The sequence below is a fragment of the Procambarus clarkii genome, chromosome 79, assembly GCF_040958095.1.
Source record: "Procambarus clarkii isolate CNS0578487 chromosome 79, FALCON_Pclarkii_2.0, whole genome shotgun sequence".
NCBI lineage: Eukaryota > Metazoa > Arthropoda > Malacostraca > Decapoda > Cambaridae > Procambarus > Procambarus clarkii.
In genome coordinates, this window is record NC_091228.1 from 9,824,286 (window position 1) to 9,849,792 (window position 25,507).

A 25,507-nucleotide genomic window follows, 5' to 3' on the forward strand; every position below is an offset into this window, starting at 1 on the left:
ATAGGAGGAGTTAACGTTACTTGGGACATATATTGTCTTTATCTTATGGGGTGGGGGGCAGATAGCTTCCTTAGGTTTATTTGTCATTACTTTTCACGATTGTGGTTCAGTTAAGAAGAAAGAAGTAGGAAGGATGTAGTTCGCCCTGAATGTATTTCAGATTTATCTTCCCTGACATCAGCTCGTTTCCTGTTTCTGCAGCAGAGCTATCGTCTTATAGTGTGGGCTTCAGTTGCCCCGGTGTCTGAATAATACTTGGTTCCTCAACCCAGACTTGTTGAGGGGAGATTCTAAAGGTCCTTGTGCACACAAATAATTATCAAAGTAGCCGCCAAGCCAGAAGTCAATGTAGCACCGTCTGTGTTGCAAGATTTTCAAACGGAGCATTATATCACTCAAGATGCCAATACGAGAACAAAAGGGGCCTAAGGTGAATGATATCAAAGGTATGGAATTCACCAATGATTGTAATCAGAGACAACGACTCCTAGAGAGATTAGGAAAGGAAGACACACGAACAGCCAGAAAATCAGGGCAATCGACAAGGAGGTTTAAGGCTGGACATGGACAACGCAGTTTGGACAAGAGAGAGCAGGACGTTGTTCCATTAAGTGAACACAAGTCAGGTAGGTGTGCCTTGTGTGCATATTTTGTATTGTTTTCAGTATATTCGTGCTTCGTCGTGCCCTGTTTAACGATGTATCTTGCTCGTTTATACGATTCCACTTGAGTGGAAGATATGGATTCGTGAGATTGATATCAGTGGCACCGTCTACTTTTTCCTCGTTTGTACTTTCTTCAGTTGGCCCACGCTCCCCTTGTGTCCGGTGCGCCTGGACGTTTATTAATGAATCACCCATATAGTTCCCATTGGGATTGGGTGGCTGGTTAACCAAACATTTTTCACTATCATCACTAACGTGATGCATCAAATGAACAAATCCACAAGGGCCGTGACGAGGATTCGAACCTGCGTCCGGGAGCATCAGAGTGTGATGATGTAAGGGCGAAGAGGGAGAACAGCCTATTGACATAGCTCGGGTGCAGGGGGGGGGGGGGCATTGTGCAAAAGCCTGGTTTGTGCCTCGGAGAGGCTATGGAATCCAGTAAGTTCAGTAGAACTTCGGTTTCAACCCTTTTACCCTGTCGTAGCTCAGTCGATTAAGGCAGTGTCTGGGATGCTCCCGGACGCAGGTTCGAATCCTCGTCACGGCCCTTGTGGATTTGCAAGCACTATTAACTCGGTTAATGCTGCTTGCAGCTTTCAGGGAAGCAAAATTTGTTGTTGCTATTTGTTTATGTTGGCTGAGCCGCCCTCCAGGATGACAGCATCAGACACTTATTGTACTCCATCCAGACACGTCAAGGTTTTGGCTTTTGCAAGTCTTCAATTGTGGCCAACACTGTGGGAGGCGAGCCTCCTCTTTTTTAAGAATCCTGAAGTTTTGGTATGCTGACTTGAGTTAAATTCTTTGTTTTACTGTCTGGGGCTGGGAGATCGGCTGGCATCTTTATTTGCCTCTGCCACCGCCTTTGATAAGGGTTATTAAACAACCTTGGCCTCAGACTTCTGCTGTTTCTGACATATTAGCGGTGGATCCTTGTGGGGTAAGTGACGGTATTGTAGAAGCCTAGTCCCTTCTTCTGAGTTCGTCCATTGTGTTTGTAAAACGATGGGAGTTCGTTTCCCATCGAATCAAACTTTCCTATCATCAAACCCCACCAAGATGGTTTCCCATCAACCCCCCTCCCCCCAACTTTTGATGGAGGGGGGGTCAAGGTTTTTATAAAAGACATTTCTACCCATCCTCCCTCCGTTATGTGTGGAGGACGGGGGATTAGGGTTTTAATAGAGGGCATCTACTCTTCCTCGTTCCCTTTGTGGGGGTGAAACACCATAAATTGTTTTATTTACGATATTCACTGAAACAATTAGAGTAGTTCAGGAATTGTGTGGCGACGGTCTGTCGGTCCTTGAGAATAACAGTCATACTTTTTGATGCGCTAATGTTTACATGTTGGGTATAGGTCAGGTTGTGTCAGGTGACCTTGTCCTCTACTATACTTATACCTGCAGACAGTGTTGTAATCTTTCCCTCATACAAGCTGCTGTCTAGGTGTGATAGTAAGATATTTAGAGCTGTGTGCTGTACACTTTCGAGCTGTGGGTTGAAGACGCTATTACAGTGTTGGCTTCTCGTTATCTGTTGCATATTGCTAGTCCCTCGCCTTGTCTGTGGAGCTGGGATACCTTTATCAGCTGTTCGTCCCCCCAAGCTCTGTGGTCCCGGCTTCTCACCCCTCACTGGCCAGCCTTTCATCTTTGTGCTTCTTTATAACTCTCTCTTGCAGTTCAAAGTTGGTTTTCGTCACTAAGTCTGCCCGAAACGCTTTGCGTAATAGTGGCTTTAGGCATTGTATGTACTAGCTCTATCTATAAATCCATCAACTTTTGTATCTCACCCTGTATGTATGTACTTTACCTGAATAAATATTTGTATTTGTAAGGCGTTGTTGGGTATTTGCTCCGGAAAGCTACCGAAGACCAGCCCAGAAATCAAACATTTAAAGTCATGAAATTCGCTTGTTTGGGCGGCTTCGTTTGCTCCCTGTTCCTGTAGTTGTTCCCTGTGTTGTTCGGGGCTGCTTAAAGGCGGCTCGTAGTATGTTGGCATTCAGCAACCTACTTCTTCCCTTCTTTCCTGTTCTCTCTCATAATGACACCCAATTTGTCTTTGTTCACAAGTACTTCTTGGGCAGTATTTACCGATTATGAGGTTACTCTAGGATCCCTATCGCCACTATGAGCTCACCAGATTATTTTCCTGTGTCTGGGTGGGTGGGAACAAGTCTAGAGGTGTGACGGGTCAGTAGTGCCGGGACCTGGCAAGCTATTTAGGCCGCCCAAAAAGGGCCATTTCGTTACATTCAACCCATAATTATACATAAGCTCTAAGAGATCTGTAAGTACAATTTCGGTCTAGCTATGATGTAGGAGTGCTTTGAAAGAATACATGAATAGTTCAAAAGCTACAGAGCAAAATCAATTTGTACTGAAACTGGAAACTATTCCAGTAATAAAAATGTGATGCAATACATTTTAAATAAGACAAATTTAATTATTACAAAAAATTATATTCTATCGGAAAGTCAATTCATTTAATTTCATTTTTTTATATTTAAGTTATAAATATTTAGCAGAATAAAAAATAGCATTTTGCTGTTGAGGAAAGATGAGGAAGGAAAGACAACCCGGAACGATGGACTGACCTTTGAGATCTGGAACTCTGGCTGATAGTAGTCATAGAGACGCACTGTGCCGGGCTTGACCTCCTCCACCTCTATGTCTCTTATTACACGGAAGTTTGCACAAGTGTCTTTAGCAGTTAATTCTTCAATATAGAAAGCTATCTTGCTGCCATCTACATCATATCGCTTTATATTTTTATCCTTTTTAAGAAGTTCCTTCAGATCATCTTTCTCTGGGATGTAACCGGAAATGAGAGTGACCTCAATGACGGCCATATTGGACTTGCCGTCCGGGAGGCGGTAGGAGGCGCACACAGTGATGCGCTTAGTGACGCACTTCTCATCCGGCACGGTGTTTGTGTTGACGGTCATGTCGAAGGCGTCACTCGCCTCAGCCTCAGGAATGTTGTACCGCAGAACAGCCTGAAACAAATTGTTAATGCAATAATTATCAGAATGCACTAAGCCTGCATGTCAATTGTTACAATATCGCAGCTCATTACTTGGCTTGCCTTTGGCCTCGTACTCGCCAACTTCCACCATGAGAAGCTGGCAGTCAATACCACCTTTATGAACCTTTGGCCTCATACTCGCCAACTTCCACCATGAGAAGCTGGCAGTCAATACCACCTTTATGAACCTTTGGCCTCATACTCGCCAACTTCCACCATGAGAAGCTGGCAGTCAATACCACCTTTATGAACCTTTGGCCTCATACTCGCCAACTTCCACCATGAGAAGCTGGTAGTCAATACCACCTTTATGAACCTTTGGCCTCATACACGCCAACTTCCACCATGAGAAGCTGGCAGTCAATACCACCTTTATGAACCTTTGGCCTCATACACACCAACTTCCACCATGAGAAGCTGGCAGTCAATACCACCTTTATGAACCTTTGGCCTCATACACACCAACTTCCACCATGAGAAGCTGGCAGTCAATACCACCTTTATGAACCTTTGGCCTCATACACACCAACTTCCACCATGAGAAGCTGGCAGTCAATACCACCTTTATGAACCTTTGGCCTCATACACACCAACTTCCACCATGAGAAGCTGACAGTCAATACTACCTTTATGAACATGAGAACAAGAATTAAGGACGTTGCAGAAGGACTATTGCCTCACTCGTGGCAGCTCCTGTTTATATTCACCCAACCTCTTCTATCTATGTCTATCCTACGCTTGAAACTATCAAGGGATCCCACGTCTAATATGTAACCTGGTACTTTGTTCCACAAATCAACAACTCTGTTTTCAAACTAGTATTTACCCAGGTCTTTTATAAATTTAAACCCATTCAATTTATATCCATTATTTCGTGTTCTATTTTGCGTTGATATATTTAATAGCTTATTACAATCCTTCTTGTTACGCCCATTCAATTCTGTCACTCTTAACTCTTCACTTTTCTACCGAATGTAAACTAAGTTTTTCATCCTTTCTGAATATGGAATGTTTTTAGTTTGTGGGATAAACTTAGTTATCCTTCGCTGAACTCGTTCAAGTGAATTAATGTTAATCCTAAAGTATGATGACCAAAACTGTACTGCATAAATCATACATTTATATACAAATTGTTTGGCTTTAAATTTCTACTAATCATGACCCCCCCCCCCCTAGATATTCTTTGTAATAAACTGCTAAAAATAAACAAAACAAGAGTGAAAGTAATTTAGCGAAACGTGGTCTGTTCTTAGTGAAACTACATTGTGTTTCATTTATTAATTTATGTTTTTAAAGACACACAAATGAATTTTGTGATTATAATTTCAAGCAATGTACCTACAATGAATATTAAGCTTGCTTCTATCGCTGTGAGCACACAGCCACAGACATACGCACACGCAACCAAAGACATATGCACACCCATATGACAGCAGCGTACTCTACACTGGCAAAAGTTAGAACATCATTCAGAAACCTAAGCGAGAAGGCTTTTAGGGCACTTTTCACTGCCTACGTTATCTTGAGGTTATCTTGAGATGATTTCAGGGCTTAGTGTCCCTGCGGCCTGGTCCTCGACCAGGCTTCTACCCCCAGGAAGCAGCCCGTAGCAGCTGTCTAACACCCAGGTACCTATTCACTGCTAGGCAACAGGGGGCATCAGGGTGAAAGAAACTTTTTGCCCATTTGTCGCTGCCTCCACCGGGGATCGAACCCGGAACCTCAGGACTACGAATCCGAAGCGAAGTCCACCCAGCTGTCAGGCGCCCCATTGGTACGTGAGACCAATCTTAGAGTATGCTATGCCATCATGGAGTCCCCACCTGAAGAAACACGTAAGGAAACTGGAAGTTTGCGACGAGGCTCGTTCCAGCGTTAAGAGGAATGGGATATGAAGAGCGCCTGAAGGAACTGAGCCTTATGACACTAGAAAAAAGAAGGGAGAAGGGGGATACGATAGGAACGTAGAAAATACTTAGGGGAATTGACAAAGTGGAAATAGATGAAATGTTCCCACGTAATAGTTACAGAACGAGGGGACATGGGTGGAAGCTGGAAAATCAGATGAGTCACAGAGATGTTAGGAAGTATACTTTTAGCATGAGAGTAGTGGGAAAATGGAATGTTCTTAAGGAGCAGGTTGTGGAAGCAAACTGTATTCATAATTTTAACACTAGGTATGATAGGGAAATGGGACAGAAGTCATTGCTGTAAACAACCGATGGCTAGAAAGGCGGGATCCAAGAGTCAATACGCGATCCTGCAGGCACAAATAGGTGAGCACAAATAGGTGAGTACAAGTAGGTGAGTATAAATAGGTGAGTACACACATGCACATACACACGCACACACAGCCAAAGACATACGCATACCCAATCACAGACATATACACACGCAGCCACATACACTTCAAACCAGGTAAATGTAAGGTAATGAAACTAGGGGGAGGAAATAGGAGACCAGACACATGATACAGAATGGGAGATGAAGTCCTTCATGAAACGGACAGAAAGATCTAGGAGTTGATATCACACTAAACCTGTCTCCTGAAGCCCACATCAAAAGAATAACATCGGCAGCGTATGCGAGGCTGGCTAACATCAGAACTGCCTTCAGAAACTTGTGTAAGGACTCTTTCAGAACCTTGTATACTACATATGTAAGACCATTCCTGAAGTATGCGGCCCCAGCATGTAGCATGTACCTTGGATGAAACTGGAAAAAGTTCAGAGGTATGTCACTAGACTAATCCGAGAACTAAGAGGCATGAGTTACGAGGAAAGGCTGAGGGAACTGCACCTCACGTCGCTGGAAGACAGAAGAGCTCGGGGAGACATGATCACCACATACAAGATTCTAAGGGGAATTGACCGGGTAGACAGAGATAGATTATTTAACATGGGATGGTGCACGCACAAGGGGACACAGGTGGAAGCTGAGTACCCAAATGAGCCACAGAGACATTAGAAAGAACTTTTTCAGTGTCAGAGTAGTTAGTAAATAAAATGCATTAGGCAATGATGTGGTGGAGGCTGACTCCATACAGTTTCAAATGTAGATATGATAGAGCCCAGTAGGCTCAGGAATTTGTACACCAGTTGACTGACAGTTGAGAGGCGGGACCGAAGAGCCAAAGCTCAACCCCCGTAAGCACAACTAGGTGAGTACAACTATCGCGGGGGCCTGATAGCTGAGTAGACAGCGTTCTGGACTCGTTATTCTAGGGTCCGGGTTCGATCCCCAGTGATGGCAGAAACAAATGGCAAAGTTTCTTTCACCCTGATTCCCCTGTTACCTAGCAGTAAATAGGTACCTGGGAGTTAGACAGCTGGTACGGGCTGCTTCCTGTGTGTGTGCGTGTGTGTGTGTGTGTGTGTGTACTCACCTAGTTGTACTCACCTAGTTGTGCTTGCGGGGGTTGAGCTCTGGCTCTTTGGTCCCGCCTCTCAACCGTCAATCAACAGATGTACAGGTTCCTGAGCCTATTGGATTCTATCATATCTACACTTGAAACTGTGTATGGAGTCAGCCTCCACCACATCGCTTCCTAATGCATTCCATTTGTCAACCACTCTGACACTAAAAAAGTTCTTTCTAATATCTCTGTGGCTCATTTGGGCACTCAGTTTCCACCTGTGTCCCCTAGTGCGTGTGCCCCTTGTGTTAAACAGCCTGTCTTTATCAACCCTGTCGATTCCCTTGAGAATCTTGAATATGGTGATCATGTCCCCCATAACTCTTCTGTCTTCCAACGAAGTGAGGTTTAATTCCCGTAGTCTCTCTCCTCGTAGCTCATACCTCTCAGCTCGGGTACTAGTCTGGTGGCAAACCTTTGAACCTTTTCCTGTTTAGTCTTATGCTTGACTAGATATGGACTCCATGCTGGAGCCGCATACTCCAGGATTGGTCAGACATATGTGGTATATAATGTTCTGAAAGATTCTTTACACAAGTTTCTAAAGGCCGTTCTTAAGTTAGCCATCCTGGCATATGCTGCTGATGTTATCCTCTTGATATGAGCTTCAGGGGACAGGTCTGGCGTGATATCAACCCCCAGGTCTTTCTCTCTCTCTCTGACTCTTGAAGTATTTCATCTCCCAAATGGTACCTTGTATCTGGTCTCCTGCATCCTACCCCTATCTTCATTACATTACATTTGCTTGGGTTAAACTTTAACAACCATTTGTTCGACCATTCCTGCAGCTTGTCCAGGTCTTCTTGAAGCCTCAAGCTGTCCTCCTCTTTCTTAATCCTTCTCATAATTTTGGTGTCGTCAGTAAAAATTGAGAGGAATGAGTCTATACCATCTGGGAGATCATTTACCTTTATCAGAAACAGGATAGGTCCAAGTACAGAGCCCTGTAGGACTCCACTGGTGACTTCGCGCCAGTCTGAGGTCTCACCCCCTCACTGTAACTCTCTGCTTCCTATTGCTTAGGTACTCCCTTATCCACTGGAGCGCCCTACCAGTTAATGTGTGTAGTGTGTGTGTGTGTGTGTGTGTGTGTGTGTGTGTGTGTGTGTGTGTGTGTGTGTGTGTGTGTGTGTGTGTGTGTACTCACCTAATTGTACTCACCTAATTGTGCTTGCGGGGGTTGAGCTCTGGCTCTTTAGACCCGCCTCTCAACCGTCAATCAACAGGTGTACAGGTTCCTTAGCCTATTGTACTCTATCATATCTACACTTGAAACTGTGTATGGAGTCAACCTCCACCACATCACTTCTTAATGCATTTCATTTGTCACCCACTCTGACATTCAGTTTTCACATGTGTCCCCTTGTTCGTGTACCACCTGTGTTAAACAGTTTATCCTTAGCTACCCTGTCAATTTCCATGAGGATTTTGTAGGTAGTGATCATGTCTCCCCTTACTCTTCTGTGTGTGTGTGTGTGTGTGTGTGTGTGTGTGTGTGTGTGTGTGTGTTTACTAGTTGTGTTTACTAGTTGTGTTTTTGCGGGGGTTGAGCTTTGCTCTTTCGGCCCGCCTCTCAACTGTCAATCAACTGTTTACTAACTACTTTTTTTTTTCCCACACCACACACACACACCCCAGGAAGCAGCCCGTGACAGCTGACTAACTCCCAGGTACCTATTTACTGCTAGGTAACAGGGGCACTTAGGGTGAAAGAAACTTTGCCCATTTGTTTCTGCCTCGTGCAGGAATCGAACCCGCGCCACAGAATTACGAGTCCTGCGCGCTATCCACCAGGCTACGAGGCCCCTGTGTGTGTGTGTGTGTGTGTGTGTGTGTGTGTGTGTGTGTGTGTGTGTGTGTGTGTGTGTGTGTGTGTGTGTGTGAGTGTGTGTGTGTGTGTGTGTGTGTGTGTGTGTGTGTGTGTGTGTGTGTGTGTGTGTGTGTGTGTGTGTGTGTGTGTGTGTGTGTGTGTGTGTGTGAAAAATATTAGTAGTTTGTAACAGTTGATTGATTGACAGCTGAGAGGTGGGCCGAAAGAGCAGAGCTCATCCCCCGCAAACACAACTAGGTGAATACACACACGCAGCCACAGACATACGCACACAGAGCGACAGACACACGCACAGACATACACTCACACAGCGACAGATTTACACACACACAGCGACAGACACATGCACACACATATGCACACACATACGCACACACAGCCACAGACACACGTACACAGACACACTATCACTGACAAGCATCCCCTGCAAAATACTTGAAAGAATAATTAGGCTAAGACTTGTTGAGCACCTGGAGAGCATTGGGTATGTAAACAAGCACCAACATGGGTTCTGGACAGGTAAATCATGCCTAACAAACCTTTTAGAATTCTATGACAAAGTAACAAGGATAAGGCAGTACAGAGAAGGCTGTGCAGACTGCATATTTCTTGACTGCCAAAAGGCCTTTGATACAGTACCGCAGGAGTACACAAACTTGAGAGGCAGGCAGGAGTAAGCGGAAAGGCCCTAGTATGGGTGAAGAACTACCTAACAGGAAGGAGCCAAAGGGTAATGGTAAGGGGCGAAAAGTCGGACTGGCGAACAGTAACGAGTGGAGTACCTCAAGGATCGGTGCTGGGCCCAATCCTCTTTCTAATTTACGTAAATGATATGTTTACAGGAGTGGAATCCTACATGTCTATGTTTGCGGATGACGCAAAATTAATGAGAAGAGTTGTGACAGATGAGGATTGTAGGATCCTCCAAGAGGACTTAAACAGGTTGCAGAGATGGTCAGGGAAATGGCTACTGGAGTTCAACACTAGTAAATGTAAACTTATGGAAATGGGATCAGGTGATAGGCGACCAAAGGGACAGTACACAATGAAGGAGAACTGCCTACCTGTAACGAATCGAGAAAGAGACCTGGTAGTGGATGTGACACCTAATCTAACTCCTGAGGTACATATAAATAGGATAACGACAGCAGCGTACTCTACACTGGCGAAAATTAGAACTTCATTCAGAAACCTAAGTGAGGAGGCTTTTAGGGCGCTTTACACTGCCTACGTGAGACCAGTCTTAGAGTATGCCGCACCATCATGGAGCCCCCACCTGAAGAAACACATAAAGAAACTAGAGAAGGTTCAGAGGTTTGCGACGAGGTTTGTCCCAGAGTTACGAGGGATGGGATATGAGGAGCGTCTGAGGGAACTGAACCTTACGACACAAGAGAAAAGAAGGGAAAGAGGTGATATGATAGGAACATATAAAATACTTAGGGGAATTGACAAAGTGGAAATAGATGAAATGTTCACACGTAATAATAACAGAACAAGGGGGCATGGGTGGAAACTGGAAACTCAGATGAGTCACAGAGATGTTAGGAAGTTTTCTTTTAGCGTGAGAGTAGTGGAAAAATGGAATGCACTTGGGGAACAGGTTGTGCAAGCAAACTCTATTCATACTTTTAAAAATAGGTATGATAGGGAAATGGGACAGGAGTCATTGCTGTAAACAACCGATGGCTGGAAAAGCGGGATTCAAGAGTCAATGCTCGATCCCGCAAGCACAAATAGGTGAGTACACGCACACACATACACTCACACAGCGGCAGACACATGCACACACATACGCACACACAGCCACAGACACACGCACACACATACACTCACACAGCGACAGACACACGCACACACATACGCACACAGCCACAGACACACGTACACAGACACACGTACACACATACACTCACACAGCGACAGACACACGTACACACACATACACTCACACAGCGACAGACACACAGCTTGAGGCTTCAAGAAGACCTGGACAAGCTGCAGGAATGGTCGAACAAATGGCTGTTAGAGTTTAACCCAAGCAAATGTAATGTAATGAAGATAGGGGTAGGAAGCAGGAGACCAGATACAAGGTATCACTTGGGAGATGAAATACTTCAAGAGTCCGAGAGAGAGAAAGACCTGGGGGTTGATATCACGCCAGACCTGTCCCCTGATGCTCATATCAAGAGGATAACAGCAGCAGCATATGCCAGGTTGGCTAGCCTGGCATATATGGTAGCCTGGTAATATGGCAGGTTGGCTAGTTTCTAAAGGCTAGCTAGCCTTTAGAAACTTGTGTAAGGAATCTTTCAGAACATTATATACCACATATGTCAGACCAATCCTGGAGTATGCGGCACCAGCATGGAGTCCATATCTAGTCAAGCATAAGACTAAAATGGAAAAGGTTCAAAGGTTTGCCACCAGACTAGTACCCGAGCTGAGAGGTATGAGCTACGAGGAGAGACTACGGGAATTAAACCTCACTTCGTTGGAAGACAGAAGAGTTAAGGGGGACATGATCACCACATTCAAGATCCTCAAGGGAATTGACAGGGTTGATAAAGACAGGCTCTTTAACACAAGGGGCACACGCACTAGGGGACAGAGGTGGAAACTGAGTGCCCAAATGAGCCACAGAGATATTAGAAAGAACTTTTTTAGTGTCAGAGTGGTTGACAAATGGAATGCATTCGGAAGTGATGTGGTGGAGGCTGACTCCATACACAGTTTCAAGTGTAGATATGATAGAGCCCAATAGGCTCAGGAACCTGTACACCTGTTGATTGACAGTTGAGAGGCGGGACCAAAGAGCCAGAGCTCAACCCCCGCAAGCACAACTAGGTGAGTACACACACACACACAACCACAGACACACGTACACACGCACTGACATACACTCACACAGCGACAGACACACACACACACACATACGCACACACAACCACAGACACACGTACACAGACACACTCACACAGCGACAGACACACGCACACAACCACAGACACACGTACACACGCACTAACATACACTCACACAGCGACAGACACACACACACACACATACGCACACACAACCACAGACACACGTACACACACATACACTCACACAACCACAGACACACGCACACACAACCACAGACACACGTACACACGCACAGACATACACTCACACAGTGACAGACACACGCACACACAACCACAGACACACGTACACACGCACTGACATACACTCACACAGCGACAGACACACACACACACATACACTCACACAGCCACAAACACACGTACACAGACACACTCACACATACACTCACACAGCGACAGACACACTCACACAGCCACAAGCACACGTACACAGACACATGCACACACATACACTCACACAGCGACAGACACACGCACACACACATACGCACACACAGCCACAGTCACACGCACACACAACCACAGACATACGTACACACGCACTGACATACACTCACACAGCGACAGACACACGTACACAGACACATGCACACACATACACTCACACAGCGACAGACACACGCACATACACATACACTCACACAGCCACAAACACACGTACACAGAAAGACTAACAGAGTAAGCTCACCTGCAAGACAGCACATCCCTGGCCCTCCATAGTGATGGAGACCTTGGTGGGAACAGTGGGCAGCTTTACCAACTGCTGCAGCAGTTTGTTGTCGTCGGTGACGGTGAAGGGGTGTGCCAGGCCGCTAGCTGTCACCGTTGCCACCACGTTCAGAGGTCCCTGGTACAAGTGGGTCTCGTACAGTGCCAGCGCCTGGAGGGCCACCACCGTATCCTGCGTATTGGGCACAAAACGTCCTGTTAGCAAAGACTTTTTCAATTATGATTTTCCCCTAACATTCACGATGCTTCCTTTAACTGAAAATATGTTTCATTGTGTACCTATGTATCAGTTTCAGATTCAACACCATAGATTTGGAAAAGTTTCAGTAAACATAATTCCGTTGAACAATTACAAGTAATATATGTACTGGTGCAAGTATTGTGTAATGTCAATCACTTGCTTCGCACATTCCCCTCTTCATGCTGATATTCTCAAAGTACTTGTGTTTCTCATATTACCTAACCCACAGCTCTCACCATCAAACTACCCTAACTCTTACATTTGGTTAGCAATATTAATTTCTTAATTAGCTAAGGTTCCATTCGTTTTTAATATGCAGACAAATTTCACAAATGTAATATCCATCTTGTTCATACAAACATGTTTTGCAGTCAACCTTAAACATTTTCCACCTAAACACTATCAAGACAAGGAGCTAGTGTTGTCCCACCAACACAACTCACAAAATACGGCCAACTTCTCACTGTTGCCACATCCCCAAGTACCGCTCCATTATGTAAATTTAATTAGTAGAATAGAGGGACCTCTTTAGTATTGTTTACAGTTATTCTAGACATGTGAGGAGATGTGGTGCGCCCGTCACGTCCCGAGTACAGGCAACACACACACCTGAAGCACCACCTGCAACAAGGCTAGTCCTGCCTGTGTGTGACGAGACATCCCAGGTACAGGCAACACCCACACCTGAAGCGAGGACCCAGACAGGAGTCGAAGGGGCTGATATTTTATCTGTATACTCAGCGAGAAATCCAAGTAACAGTGAACACCAACCAGTGGACGGGATAATTATCTAAGTGTAATTCCAGGAGGAGAGTTACACTCGTGGTATCCCGTCTTCCCAGTACTCATTGTCGTATAACACTTTCACACTACTTCGGTATAAACTTTATGCCTACATCATGCCTAGCTATCAGGGCGCCATTATGCCTGTCAGGCACCTGACAGCTGGGTGGACAGCACTTCGGATTCGTAGTCCTGAGGTTCCGGGTTCGATCCCGGTGGAGGTGGAGACAAATGGGCAAAATGTTTCTATCACCCAGATGCCCCTGTTACCTAGCAATAAATAAGTACCTGGGAGTTAGACACCTGCTACGGGTTGTTTCCTGGGGATGTGTAACAAAAAGGAGGCCTGGTTGAGGACCGGGGAGCGGGGACGCTAAGCAACGAAATCATCTCAAGATAACCTGAGAATAGATCATATATTTCACAAAACATGGCAGGCAACACGTGAATAACGAACGAGTTTCCTACTCCACTTAAGAGGAGAGCATGGATAAAGAACTCCAAAAGTCAACTACCGGTGGCAAGTCAGAATGTAAGGGGCCCCTCATGAAACATGGCAACCATCAAGACTATAGTGAAGCACTCGAGTCCCACCGCCAGTAACACCAGACCCCTGATTTCCTTATTTAAGGTTACAAATCCAACTCTAAACACAAATAACGGGAAGAAGACAGAAAAGAAGCACAAAACAGTGGCTTCCACTTATCCTAACACATCCCTAAAACACATGAAGGAAACCGCAGAATAAAGGCAAGGCTCAGACTCCGCCACTACCACCACCGAGGGAGCAACACCAGACAGCCGTCTACTGCGCCTTAACATCTGGAGCTCGCGGGGACTGTGGAACAAGGACTTAATACACTGGGGGTTCTGTGGTATAAGGACTTAATACACTGGGGGTTCTGTGGCACTAGGGATTAATACACTGGGGGGTTCTGTGGTACAAGTGCTTAATACAATGGGAGTTCTGTGGAACAAGGACTTAATACACTGGGGGTTCTGTGATACAAGAACTTAATTAATACACTGGGAGTTCTGTGGTACAAAGTCTTAATATACTGGAGGTTCTGTGGTACAAGGACTTATTATACTGGGCTGCTACATAGAGGACCGCCCAGAAATATGTTTTCCGCTCCACAGTGCTCAACTTGTGTATATTTCTTTGTCAGTTTCTTTCATATCAGCATTTCTTTTGTTCAAAAGAAATCATACGAGTTCTTCTATTGCTAAAGAACATGAAAGTAAACAAAATTCTGCTAAATTTCCATGCAATAAAATGGTTGGTTGTATAGGCAAGACATGTTGAGTCACTATGATGGTTGTATAGGCAAGACATGTTGGGTAACAATGATGGATGTATAGGCAAGACATGTAGGTAACAATGATGGTTGTATAGGCAAGACATGTTGAGTCACTATGATGGTTGTATAGGCAAGACATGTGGGTAACGACGATGGATGTATAGGCAAGACATGTGGGTAACAATGATGGTTGTATAGGCAAGACATGTGGGTAACAATGATGGTTGTATAGGCAAGACATGTGGGTAACAATGATGGTTGTATAGGCAAGACATGTGGGTAACAATGATGGTTGTATAGGCAAGACATGTGGGTAACGACGATGGTTGTATAGGCAAGACATGTTGGGTAACGACGATGGATGTATAGGCAAGACATGTTGGGTAACGACGATGGTTGTATAGGCAAGACATGTTGGGTAACGACGATGGTTGTATAGGCAAGACATGTTGGGTAACGACGATGGATGTATAGGCAAGGCATGTGGGTAACGAAGGAGAATATTACCTGTGTGGAATAGAATCCTCCTTGGCCATTCCTCTGCGCCGTGATCCACTTGACCACCTTCCTAGCCTGCTGCTCGTATTGTTTAGGGTCAAGGGTCATCATGGCCATGATGGCGTAGCCAGCTGTTTCCACCCCTACAGCCTTCGTCTTGCCTGATTATACAATAAGTAATTGTTGTATGAAACATATCAATCATTTGGACACAGGTAAAATATATCCCTGACCACAAGACACGTAGATAATAATTTTTTTTCGCTTTGCCCATCAGAGCCTCGAACCCAGAACCAACAAAGCAGAAGACTTGTTCTACCAACCAAGCTACGAGCACCCACAATAAGGGAGGAGCTCAGAGAGACAGCTGGTTTCTCAGTCAGATACCAGTTGTGGTGCTTGTAGCCTGGTTGGTAGAACTAAAGTTGTCTGCTTTTGTGGCATTTGGTTCGAGGCTCTGATGGTCTACGTGAATGAAATGTAAAATAAATTAAAATAAATGCTGTAAACTATCATCTTAAAACTAAAATTCTATTTAAAACTTCTTTTTAACCGAACAAAATTTATTACGTGAATATTTTGATTAGGCTGCAAATATCAAGCCACAATACACGGGTTCTTTGATTAGATATATTTATACTGATTTACCTGTGTTTATTTTCAAATATAAATTATTCTAGGAGTTGCATTTAATAAAACAATAATGAATGACATTCACCTCAATATTGTTTTGTATTTTAGCTTTATTTAAGGCCTATCAAGCTCGCCTAAAATTATAACCATAACTACTTGTCAGTACAACCAGCAAGATTATTCAGTCGTAAGCAAAGTTAAAGAGAAAATAAATATAGTGCTTACGCACTTACTAAGGTAACACCTTATACCCTTCTTCCCCCCCGACTATACCTGGTCCCTTGGGCAGCTCCCAGTGAGTGGAGTTCTTTGTCACAACAGCTTGTTCCAGCAATTTCTGGAGAATTACTTCGGCTTCAGGAAGCTTAGCCAAGGCGAAAGCATAGGCTTTGAGCGCCATAACGTAGGGGTCAGAGGAGGAGTCTGCTTGTAGACACTGGGCAGCCAAACAGTCGGCCTGGCTGCATGACTTGTCATTCGCCTCAAGGAGAGCAATCATCACATAGGCTGTTAGAGGCACGGGAGAGTCACTTCCATCAATTCCTCCCTGTTAGAAATGTGATAACATATTGTTATAGGATCGCCTGAATGTTGAACTCTACTGCATGTTCTTGCAAATTCAATCATCAGTTCCTAACACATAACTTACTTTCAATTATTTCATTCTGAAAATCTTTGTCTGATCATTGTTTGTTGGTGGTACTTGTTGGTGACCGGAGTCAGGTCTGGGTTGGAAGAAACTTAATTGTTGGTTGTTACGTTGTCCGCGTATATGTGCCCAGTTTTGGGTCTGGTTGGTTGGGATCCTTGCCTGGAGGGCTGCCTTCTCTTCTCTCTTCGTTTGGTGGGAGTGGTGTAAGGTGAAGTGTTGGAGGTTTTTTGGCGTTGTCGCTAAGCAGGAGGCAGCCAGGAGGTTTGGCCTGCTGCGGGTTGCTTCAGGCTCGACTGTCTAGTGTGTATGTGCGGTTGAATGCTGGGGTTGACTGCTTTGGGGAGATTTTTGAGTGTAAGGAGCGTATTTGTAGGTTGCATACAGAGTTGGCTGAAGGTGTTCGGGTGCGTGCTCGTGTGGCTGAGCATGTGGATGGGAGAGGCTCTTCCCCTTTCTTTTAGGGTGTGAGAAGGCTGCGAGGGATTCTGTTCTTCTTACGGGCCTTCGGCCACCTGATGGTTCTGTTTTTTCTTGCATGGAGGCGGTTCTGCTTTACATGCGGCGGGAATTGAAGGCGCTCTATGGGGTGGTGCAAGGGGATGGTGTGCTCGCAGATTTTTTTTTGGATGGGTGTACCCTGGTTTGTCAGAGGCGGAGTGTGCCCGCTTGGTGAGGGATGTTTCGTTGGGGGAACTCCTGGATGAGGTCCGGTCGTTTCGTACGGGAAAGGTACCCAGTGTGGATGGCCTTCCCGTTGAGTTCTATATTACCTTTTGGGATGTGTTGGGAGAGGTCCTTTTGGAGGTGGTGCAGGCTTGTCTGCAGGTGGGTGCCCTGCCTGACTCCTATTATGACGGGATCGTGCGGCTGCTCCCGAAGCCGAGCGATTTGCAGTTTTTTTTCGAATTAGAGGCCTATTACGCTCTTCAATGTTGATTATAAGATTTTGTCTAAGGTTTTAGCTTGTCGCGGTGGCGTTGTCGGGCGGCGGTGCTCTCTGTGGAGCAGTTTTGTGGTGTTCCTGGTTGTGCCCTTGTGAATTGCAATTCTATGATTCGTGACGTGCTTCTGTACTCGTCCGAGTATCGCTTTTCAGCGGCGATGATCAGCTTGGACTGGTCGAAGGCCTTCAATCGGGTGTCGTTGACGTTTGAGCTCCGTGCGATGGAGCGGTTTGGGTTTCCGTCGATGTTTGTGGATTGGGTGCGCATGTTGTATGCCAGGTGTCACAGTCGCGTTTGTGTGAATGGGTTTTTTAGTTCCTTTTTTCGATTTGCCGTTCTGTGCATCAGGGGTGCCCCATGTCTATGCTCTTGTATGTGATTTTTCAGGAACGTCTTTTTCGGGCGGTCAAGGCATGTTCCTTGATTGTGCCTCCTCTTCTGCCTTCGGCCTCTTCGGCAGCCTATTTGCAGGTATGCTGACGATACCGTTTTGTTTGTGGCTTCAGTGGGTTCGGTTGGTGCTGTTCAGGACGTTCTCCTGCGGTTTGAGTCTGCCACGGGGGCAAATCCTGCAAAGTTGTGTTTGATGGGTATCGGTGAATGGGCCTCCCGCCTGGTGTAGGGAGGGTCGGGGTTTCCGGTGGTCTTGTCGCTTTGGGTTTTTGGGGTTACCTGGTTTGCCTCTTATGACCATTCCATGGAGTGGAATTGGGGAGCTGTCTCTCGTTCAGTTGGGGTTGCGGTTGGGTTATTGTCGTGTCGTCAGTTGACGATCTACCAGCGGGCGTTGGTTGTTGCGTGTAAGGTTCTGTTGGGAGTGTGGTGGTTGATGGCTCGGTGCTTTCCTTTGGATCGCCGGAAGGCCTTGGATCTGGAGAGGCTGGTGTACAAGTATGTGTAGTGTGGTCATTATCAGCCGGTATGTCATTCGACGCTGGTGTTAGGGGTGAGGGAGGGAGGTGTTGGTATTCCCGACGTCTTTACTAAGGCCAGGGCCCTTTTCTGGGTCTCGCTGTGTCAGGGGCTGGTTCTAGGCGAGGATGGGGGGGTAAATGCGCTGTTTTTTTCTGCTCCATTCGGTTCAGTTGCTTTGCTTGGTTAATTTGGAGGTTAGTTGGGAGGTAGCTTTGTTTACCCCCCCTGTTTATTCTTGGGCTGTGGAGGTTCTTCGGGCGCTCTGCCGTCATCCTTTCTTTGTTTTCCTTTTCGTGTAAGGCTGTATATGGGGTGTTGTTGCCTCGGAGGACTTGTTACCGTGTTGGATTGGGGTGGCATCTGGTCGTGTTTGAGGGGGAGGGTCTTGGCGCCTCAGCAGCGGGAGTTAATGTTGCAGTTTCTGCAGTTGTCGCTGGTGACAAATGAACGGTTTTGTTTGCTTGGCTTGCGTGATTCTGCGGCGTGTGTGCACTGTGGCTTTAGTGAATCGCAGGTGCATGTCTTTTATTTTTGTGACCAGTTGCAGGGGTTGGTTGCCTGGTATCAGGATGTCCTGGAGATGTTTTGTGGACCGGAGTGTTGGAGTGGTGTTTTGCAGTTTTTGTTCTTGCATTTTCTGGGTTGTTCGCAGAGGGTGTGCAAAAGGTTGTGTTTTGTTTGTGGATTATGTGTTTTGTGTGTGGGTTGGGAGGCGGGAGGGTTATGGGGTCACTCGCATTTTTTTTTTTTTGTGAGGGTGCATGTGGTTTACCTGGTGGTGGTTGCAACGCGCTTTTCCTGCAGAGTTTGGTCAGTGGTTTAAGGATGCCTATGTTAGGGGGTTGCTTTAGAGTGCGTCGGTGCGTCGGTGGTTGGGCGGTGGTGATTGGTCGTGGGAGGGGTTGGGGCGTTGTTATGGGTTTGGGGGGTTGAGGAGGTTTCAGGGGGTTGCTTTAGCTGTGTGTTCCCTTCCCCGTCCCTTTGGGCCTCCTTGGCGGGGGTTGCATGTGGTTGTGTGTGTATTCCTTGTGGTGGTGCTGCTCCTGTGCGTGTGTGGTGTGTTTTGGTGCCTCCGGGCACCGAGTGTGTCGGTGTGCATGGGGAGTGTGGGTTTGGGGGCTGTTTTCGGCTTCTGCGTGGACCTGAGTTTTTCAGTTTTTTAGTTTTTCAGCTTTTTTTTGGTCCTGGTCCGCCTTGGCCTGTGCTCTTTGTATCTGGGTGTTATGTTGGTGTGTGGTGTGCAGTTGTGGTGTGGGTGGTTGTGTGTGTATTTTTCTTGTTGTTTGCATGGGTGTTTCGTGTGCGTGTTCAGGGTTTTCTGTGCTTTTGTCTCTATGTATATATTTTTGTGTCTTGTGTGTTTGTCCTGTGCTCCTTTGTTAATGTGTGTGCGTGGTGTGGTTGGCGTTGTGTGCGTGGTCATCTATCCACGTCTGTTATGTGTCTGTTTTCTATATTCGGTTGAGAGTGTGTTTTATGTTATTTATGTTTTTTATTTTATGTATTTTTCTGTATTCTGTTATATGTTACTACGTATCTGTGTTCTGTTTAGACTTGTTTTTAATGATGCCCGTGTCGGGATATCGGGGTTTTGTCCTGTATTGTGTTATATTTTTTATGTGTCGCTTGTGTATGTTATTTTTTTGTTTGTAACTGTTCCTGATGCTGTTTACTGTTCCTGTCACTGTCCCTGTTTACTGTTCTTCATTGTTATTTTATATATGTACCGGATTTCTTTTGTGTTTTGTGTGTTCTGGTATTTGTTTTATTTTTAAAAAATAAAAAAAAAATAATGGGCCCACCATTGACCCTCAGAAGGAGGGGTTTCATTTTATATAATGCAGTTATTCTAGGAGGGGGGCTGAACTGTGGCTCCCTGTAGCTTACCTCTGAAAAGCTAAAAATGGGACTTACCAGGGAAGAGAGCAAAGATCAGTCCACCTTTGGTGGGTAGATCTTTGACATATATGAGGGACACTCCTTCCAAGGTCAACACAAGCTCAAAGGGACCAAGAAAACCAGGTAATGAAATGATTCGTGGTATATCCAAAGAGCCCTTAAAAAACGAAGCCCACGAAAAATTAGAAAATACTGTCAGCAAAGCCGCAAGGTCCCAAATAACACGTGCCCAAAGACACACTGCGGCTTTCTAAATACAAAACCGTGAAGTGCTGCAATCAGACAACAAAGGATGTACTCCCTGCCAAACAAATCAAGGACCAATAACCAAAGGGCCCATCTAAACGCCAACCGTCTCAATCTGACCAAAAAAAAAAAAAAACAGAGGAAAAAATACGCCATGGACGAAAGAACAAAACGCACACTTCCAGAGGAGAACGAGAAGCTTCTCAACACCACAACTGGAAGCAATGCCCAACAAAAACAAAGACCTCCAATGAGAAGTCATAGACCAAAGGGACAACCGAGAACAGACGAGACGACAAAACCCTGATCCAGAGACCAAGATGGTCAAGGAGTAAAATGAGCAGGCCAAAGGTGAACAATTGCACGGGACAATTTGGAAAATGGTGTCAAGATAGTATAGACCCTAAAGGACAGCAAAAGTAGCTCCTCCTAGACCGAATTACAAAGAGGCGACAGTATTCAGCACATAATGTTGACCAACAAACAACTTAGATTAAAAGAGAGAGGACCACCAAAACTGAAGACAAACCATAAAGTGATACAAATGAGTGAAACCTTATACTGCCCCTGCGACAAATGAGGTAGTTATGATTCTTAAGCTTATTTATAGCTCGCCATACAGATGGCGAAAGATCAGAGTAAGAAACTCCACGCATGAAGAGTCCAGAACGTCAAACCAGAGCGAAAAATCTCTGGAGAGATTTGCTGAGAGACATGTGATCGGAAAAAAGGTGCTTCAAATGATTATTGTGTATGTAAACATTCAGTGTGAGGAAAATTTCCGCCAACTACATCATTATTATAATCATAGAAATGAAGTACATCAGAATAATTATTTCTATATCATACATCTGAATCCTACATCAGAATTATATCAAAATCATCTATTAGATCCTACACGACAATACCACAACGGTCACGTCCACCATTAGGCTTATGGATGCCTACGTGACTTTGTTCGTTTATCTTCAAGGATCTATAAGGTTCAATAAGAAGCTGTCTTAATTGAAGTACCATTGCAACATGTTTTGGGCTTCTGGTGATGTATTTTCAAGTTTTAAATAAAGAATCAATCTGTACTACTAGTACTACCTATCTTCATTAGATCCAATACATATTCATCTTTCAATCCCGATTGATCTCAGTAATCTGTCTAGACATTAACAATTATTAATCCATATTCAATGTTGGCCTCTATCACTTGAGAGAGGGAGGAACTACCTCCGAGAGCAAGCGTCCACGAGCGCCTTGAGGCCCAGAACCCATTGTTTACATACAGAGTGAACACGTGACGATGCTTGAGACTTTTATAATAAGACTAACACCGCACAAACAATATAATAATCACCAGAATAGCTCCCTAAGACACTCAGGGACGTGGTGAACTATAAATCAGAACAAATTACTGATACATTCATCTAAATACGAGTGTAGAGAGCGGTACCCCCCAGCATGTGTTGACTGTTGACCGCTCACCAATACCACGGATAGCTTAATCCTCATAAAAACTCTACAGCGTGTATCTATTCACTGCAGCAATGCGGTTATATCATTAAAATACTGTGGCTAATCTCATCAGAAGAGAGATAATCTGGCAACTGGTCAGTTGAGCATCAGTTCTCAATTTGGATATTTATTAGTTATTATAGTTATTACTAGTTATTAGTATTAACTAGTTATTAGTAATAATTAGTTATAACTAGTTATTTACTAGTTATTACTAGTTATTACAGTTATTATTATAATAGTAATTATAGTTAATAACTGGATAATTATTAGTTACAAACATAAGTTATTAAGTGTTTGTAGAATGTAAATTGATAAATTGCATGCTCTTATGACCTTAATATGTCCATATAAATTGTTAATCGTTATGTAGAGGGGAAAAATCAAGCAATCAAGTGAGCATCTATCTTAATCTTTACAATTTGTTCTGAATATATGTACAAATATCTGTATATATATATATATATATATATATATATATATATATATATATATATATATATATATATATATATATATATATATATATATATATATATATATATATGTATATATATATATATATATATATATATATATATATATATATATATATATATATATATATATATATATATATAAATGTATATATATATATATATATATATATATATATATATATATATATATATATATATATATATATATATATATATATATATATATGTATATATATATATATATATATATATATATATATATATATATATATATATATATATATATATATATATATAATTCATTTGTATAAATTATCAATTGCTATCACATTTATCATTAATTTATCATAAGTGCTTGCATATTTGCATATAATATCTTGCTTGTATCATATAACTAGTTGTTATAATTACTAGACATGATCTCAGTTATTGGGTATGCAGTTTAAGACCGAGGTTAGACTGACAGAACTATTGATACTAAAAGAGAACCAATATTTAGAGTCACTGAACTGTGTTTTATCATGTAATCCATTGTAAACTACAATGCTGATGTGTTTTAAATGCCAACAGGTACATTGTGTTTCTTCCATCAGTATCCTGGTGTTAATAAGTAAAGCCCACATGGCATCCCAAGACAAGAGGATTGGCAGGACTTTGTATAAGCTAAGGAATTATAAGTTCATCTATTTTGCATTCTTATTTTAAAGTATCATTTAATAAGTTCCAGTCCATTTAATTTCCTCATTTAAGTCCCACATAAATGAGACTTTAGCCTTCAACGTGTGACATATCACACATGTGTGACATGTGTGGCATGAAAGAGTAATGCCACAACAGATCACATTATTCCAGCATTATGTATATGGAACTTGTTGAAGTCTCCTTCATAATATTGGTGTATATTTATTCAACGTCCTTTTTTATATTTTTAACATTAAATCAATAAACAAAGAAATTACAATAGCGTTATATTACAAAAAGGAAATAATTTATAACAATGCAGGATGTGACCTGGCGTTCTAGAGCGTTTGGGACTCACCAGAATGATGGTTCAAATTCTCACATTTCTCCAAATGATTCTCTTTCAATCGGTGTTATGCATGAGAAAAATACTCACTTTCATGGCCTTGTGGAAGACTTTACCAGTGTTGTTGAAGCAACCGTCCTTTCTCTGATTAGACTGAAGCCAAGTGCTTGTTTGGTTCAAATCATTCTTGTCAATCTGCAATTACCAACAACAATCAGATTTAGGAAGTAGTATACAGTATACACCAAATAAGACAGGAGTAAGAAAGTTATTGCTATTTGCTTCAACGACAATTAGCAGCGTTTGGGCGTTTAATTGATAGTATTACCACAGCTCATGGCAGCTCAGTAATTACATCTAAGGAAAAAATACCAAACCCAAACATTTGAAAATGAAAAATCCCTGATGTATGGGTCGGTCCTGGACCATTATGTGTGATGGTCCACGATGGATCGAAACGTCGTCGTGTTTTAATTTTTACATATGTGGGCTGGGTGTCAGGTGTGTGGGCTGAGTGTCAGGTGTGTGGGCTGGGTATCAGGGGGTGTGGACTGGGTATCAGGTGTGTGGGCTGGGTATCAGGGGTGTGGACTGGGTATCAGGTGTGTGGGCTGGGTATCAGGGGGTGTGGACTGGGTATCAGGTGTGTGGGCTGGGTATCAGGGGGTGTGGACTGGGTATCAGGTGTGTGGGCTGGGTATCAGGTGTGTGGGCTGGGTATCAGGTGTGTGGGCTGAGTATCAGGTGTGTGGGCTGGGTGTCAGGTGTGTGGGCTGGGTGTCAGGTGTGTTGGCTGGGTATCAGGGGTGTGGGCTGGGTATCAGGGGTGTGGGCTGGGTATCAGGTGTGTGGGCTGGGTATCAGGTGTGTGGGCTGGGTGTCAAGTGTGTGGGCTGGGTATCAGGTGTGTGGGCTGGGTATCAGGTGTGTGGGCTGGGTATCAGGTTTGTGGGCTGGGTATCAGGTGTGCGAGCTGGGTATCAGGTGTGTGGGCTCGGTATCAGGTTTGTGGGCTGGGTATCAGGTGTGCGAGCTGGGTATCAGGTGTGTGGGCTGGGAATCAGGTGTGTGGGCTGGGTATCGGGTGAGTGGGCCGGTTTATCAGGTGTGCGAGCTGGGTATCAGGTGTGTGGGCTGGGTATCAGGTTTGTGGGCTGGGTATCAGGTGTGTGGGCTGGGTATCAGGTGTGTGGGCTGGGTATCAGGTGTGTGGGCTGGGTATCAGGTTTGTGGGCTGGGTGTCAGGTGTGTGGGCTGGGTATCAGGTGTGTGGACTGGGTATCAGGTGTGTAGGCTGGGTATCAGGTGTGTGGGCTTGGTATCAGGTGTGTGAGCTGGGTATCAGGTGTGTGGGCTGGGTATCAGGTGTGTGGGCTGGGTATCAGGTGTGTGGGTTGGTATCAGGTGTGTGGGCTGGGTATCAGGTGTGTGGGCTGGGTATCAGGTGTGTGGGCTGGGTATCAGGTGTGTGGGCTGGGTATCAGGTGTGTGGGCTGGGTATGAGGTGTGTGTGCTGGGTATCAGGTGTGTGGACTCGGTATCAGGTGTGTGGGCTGAGTATCAGGTGTGTGGGCTGGGTATCAGGTGTGTGGGCTGGGTATCAGGTGTGTGGGCTGGGTATCAGGTGTGTGGGCTGGGTATTAGGTGTGTGGGCTGGGTATCAGGTGTGTGGGCTGGGTATCAGGTGTGTGGGCTGGGTATCAGGTGTGTGGGCTGGGTATCAGGTGTGTGGGCTGGGTATCAGGTGTGTGGGCTGGGTATCAGGTAAGTGGACTCG

The 25,507-nt window shown here is 44.5% G+C and overlaps 1 protein-coding gene across 1 annotated transcript in view; it reads right to left on the minus strand.

Annotated features, from left to right (window-relative positions):
- The window catches only part of LOC138349723 (murinoglobulin-2-like), a 241,512-nt gene that overhangs the window by 3,212 nt on the left and 212,793 nt on the right, over positions 1–25,507 (minus strand). The window contains exons 22-26 of the mRNA XM_069314539.1: positions 23,821–23,925; positions 16,336–16,609; positions 15,439–15,590; positions 12,566–12,778; positions 3,271–3,672 (exon numbers count right to left, since the gene is read on the minus strand). Of these exons, the coding sequence (XP_069170640.1) occupies positions 3,271–3,672; positions 12,566–12,778; positions 15,439–15,590; positions 16,336–16,609; positions 23,821–23,925 (1,146 nt within the window). The remainder of the gene's footprint in view (positions 1–3,270; positions 3,673–12,565; positions 12,779–15,438; positions 15,591–16,335; positions 16,610–23,820; positions 23,926–25,507) is intronic.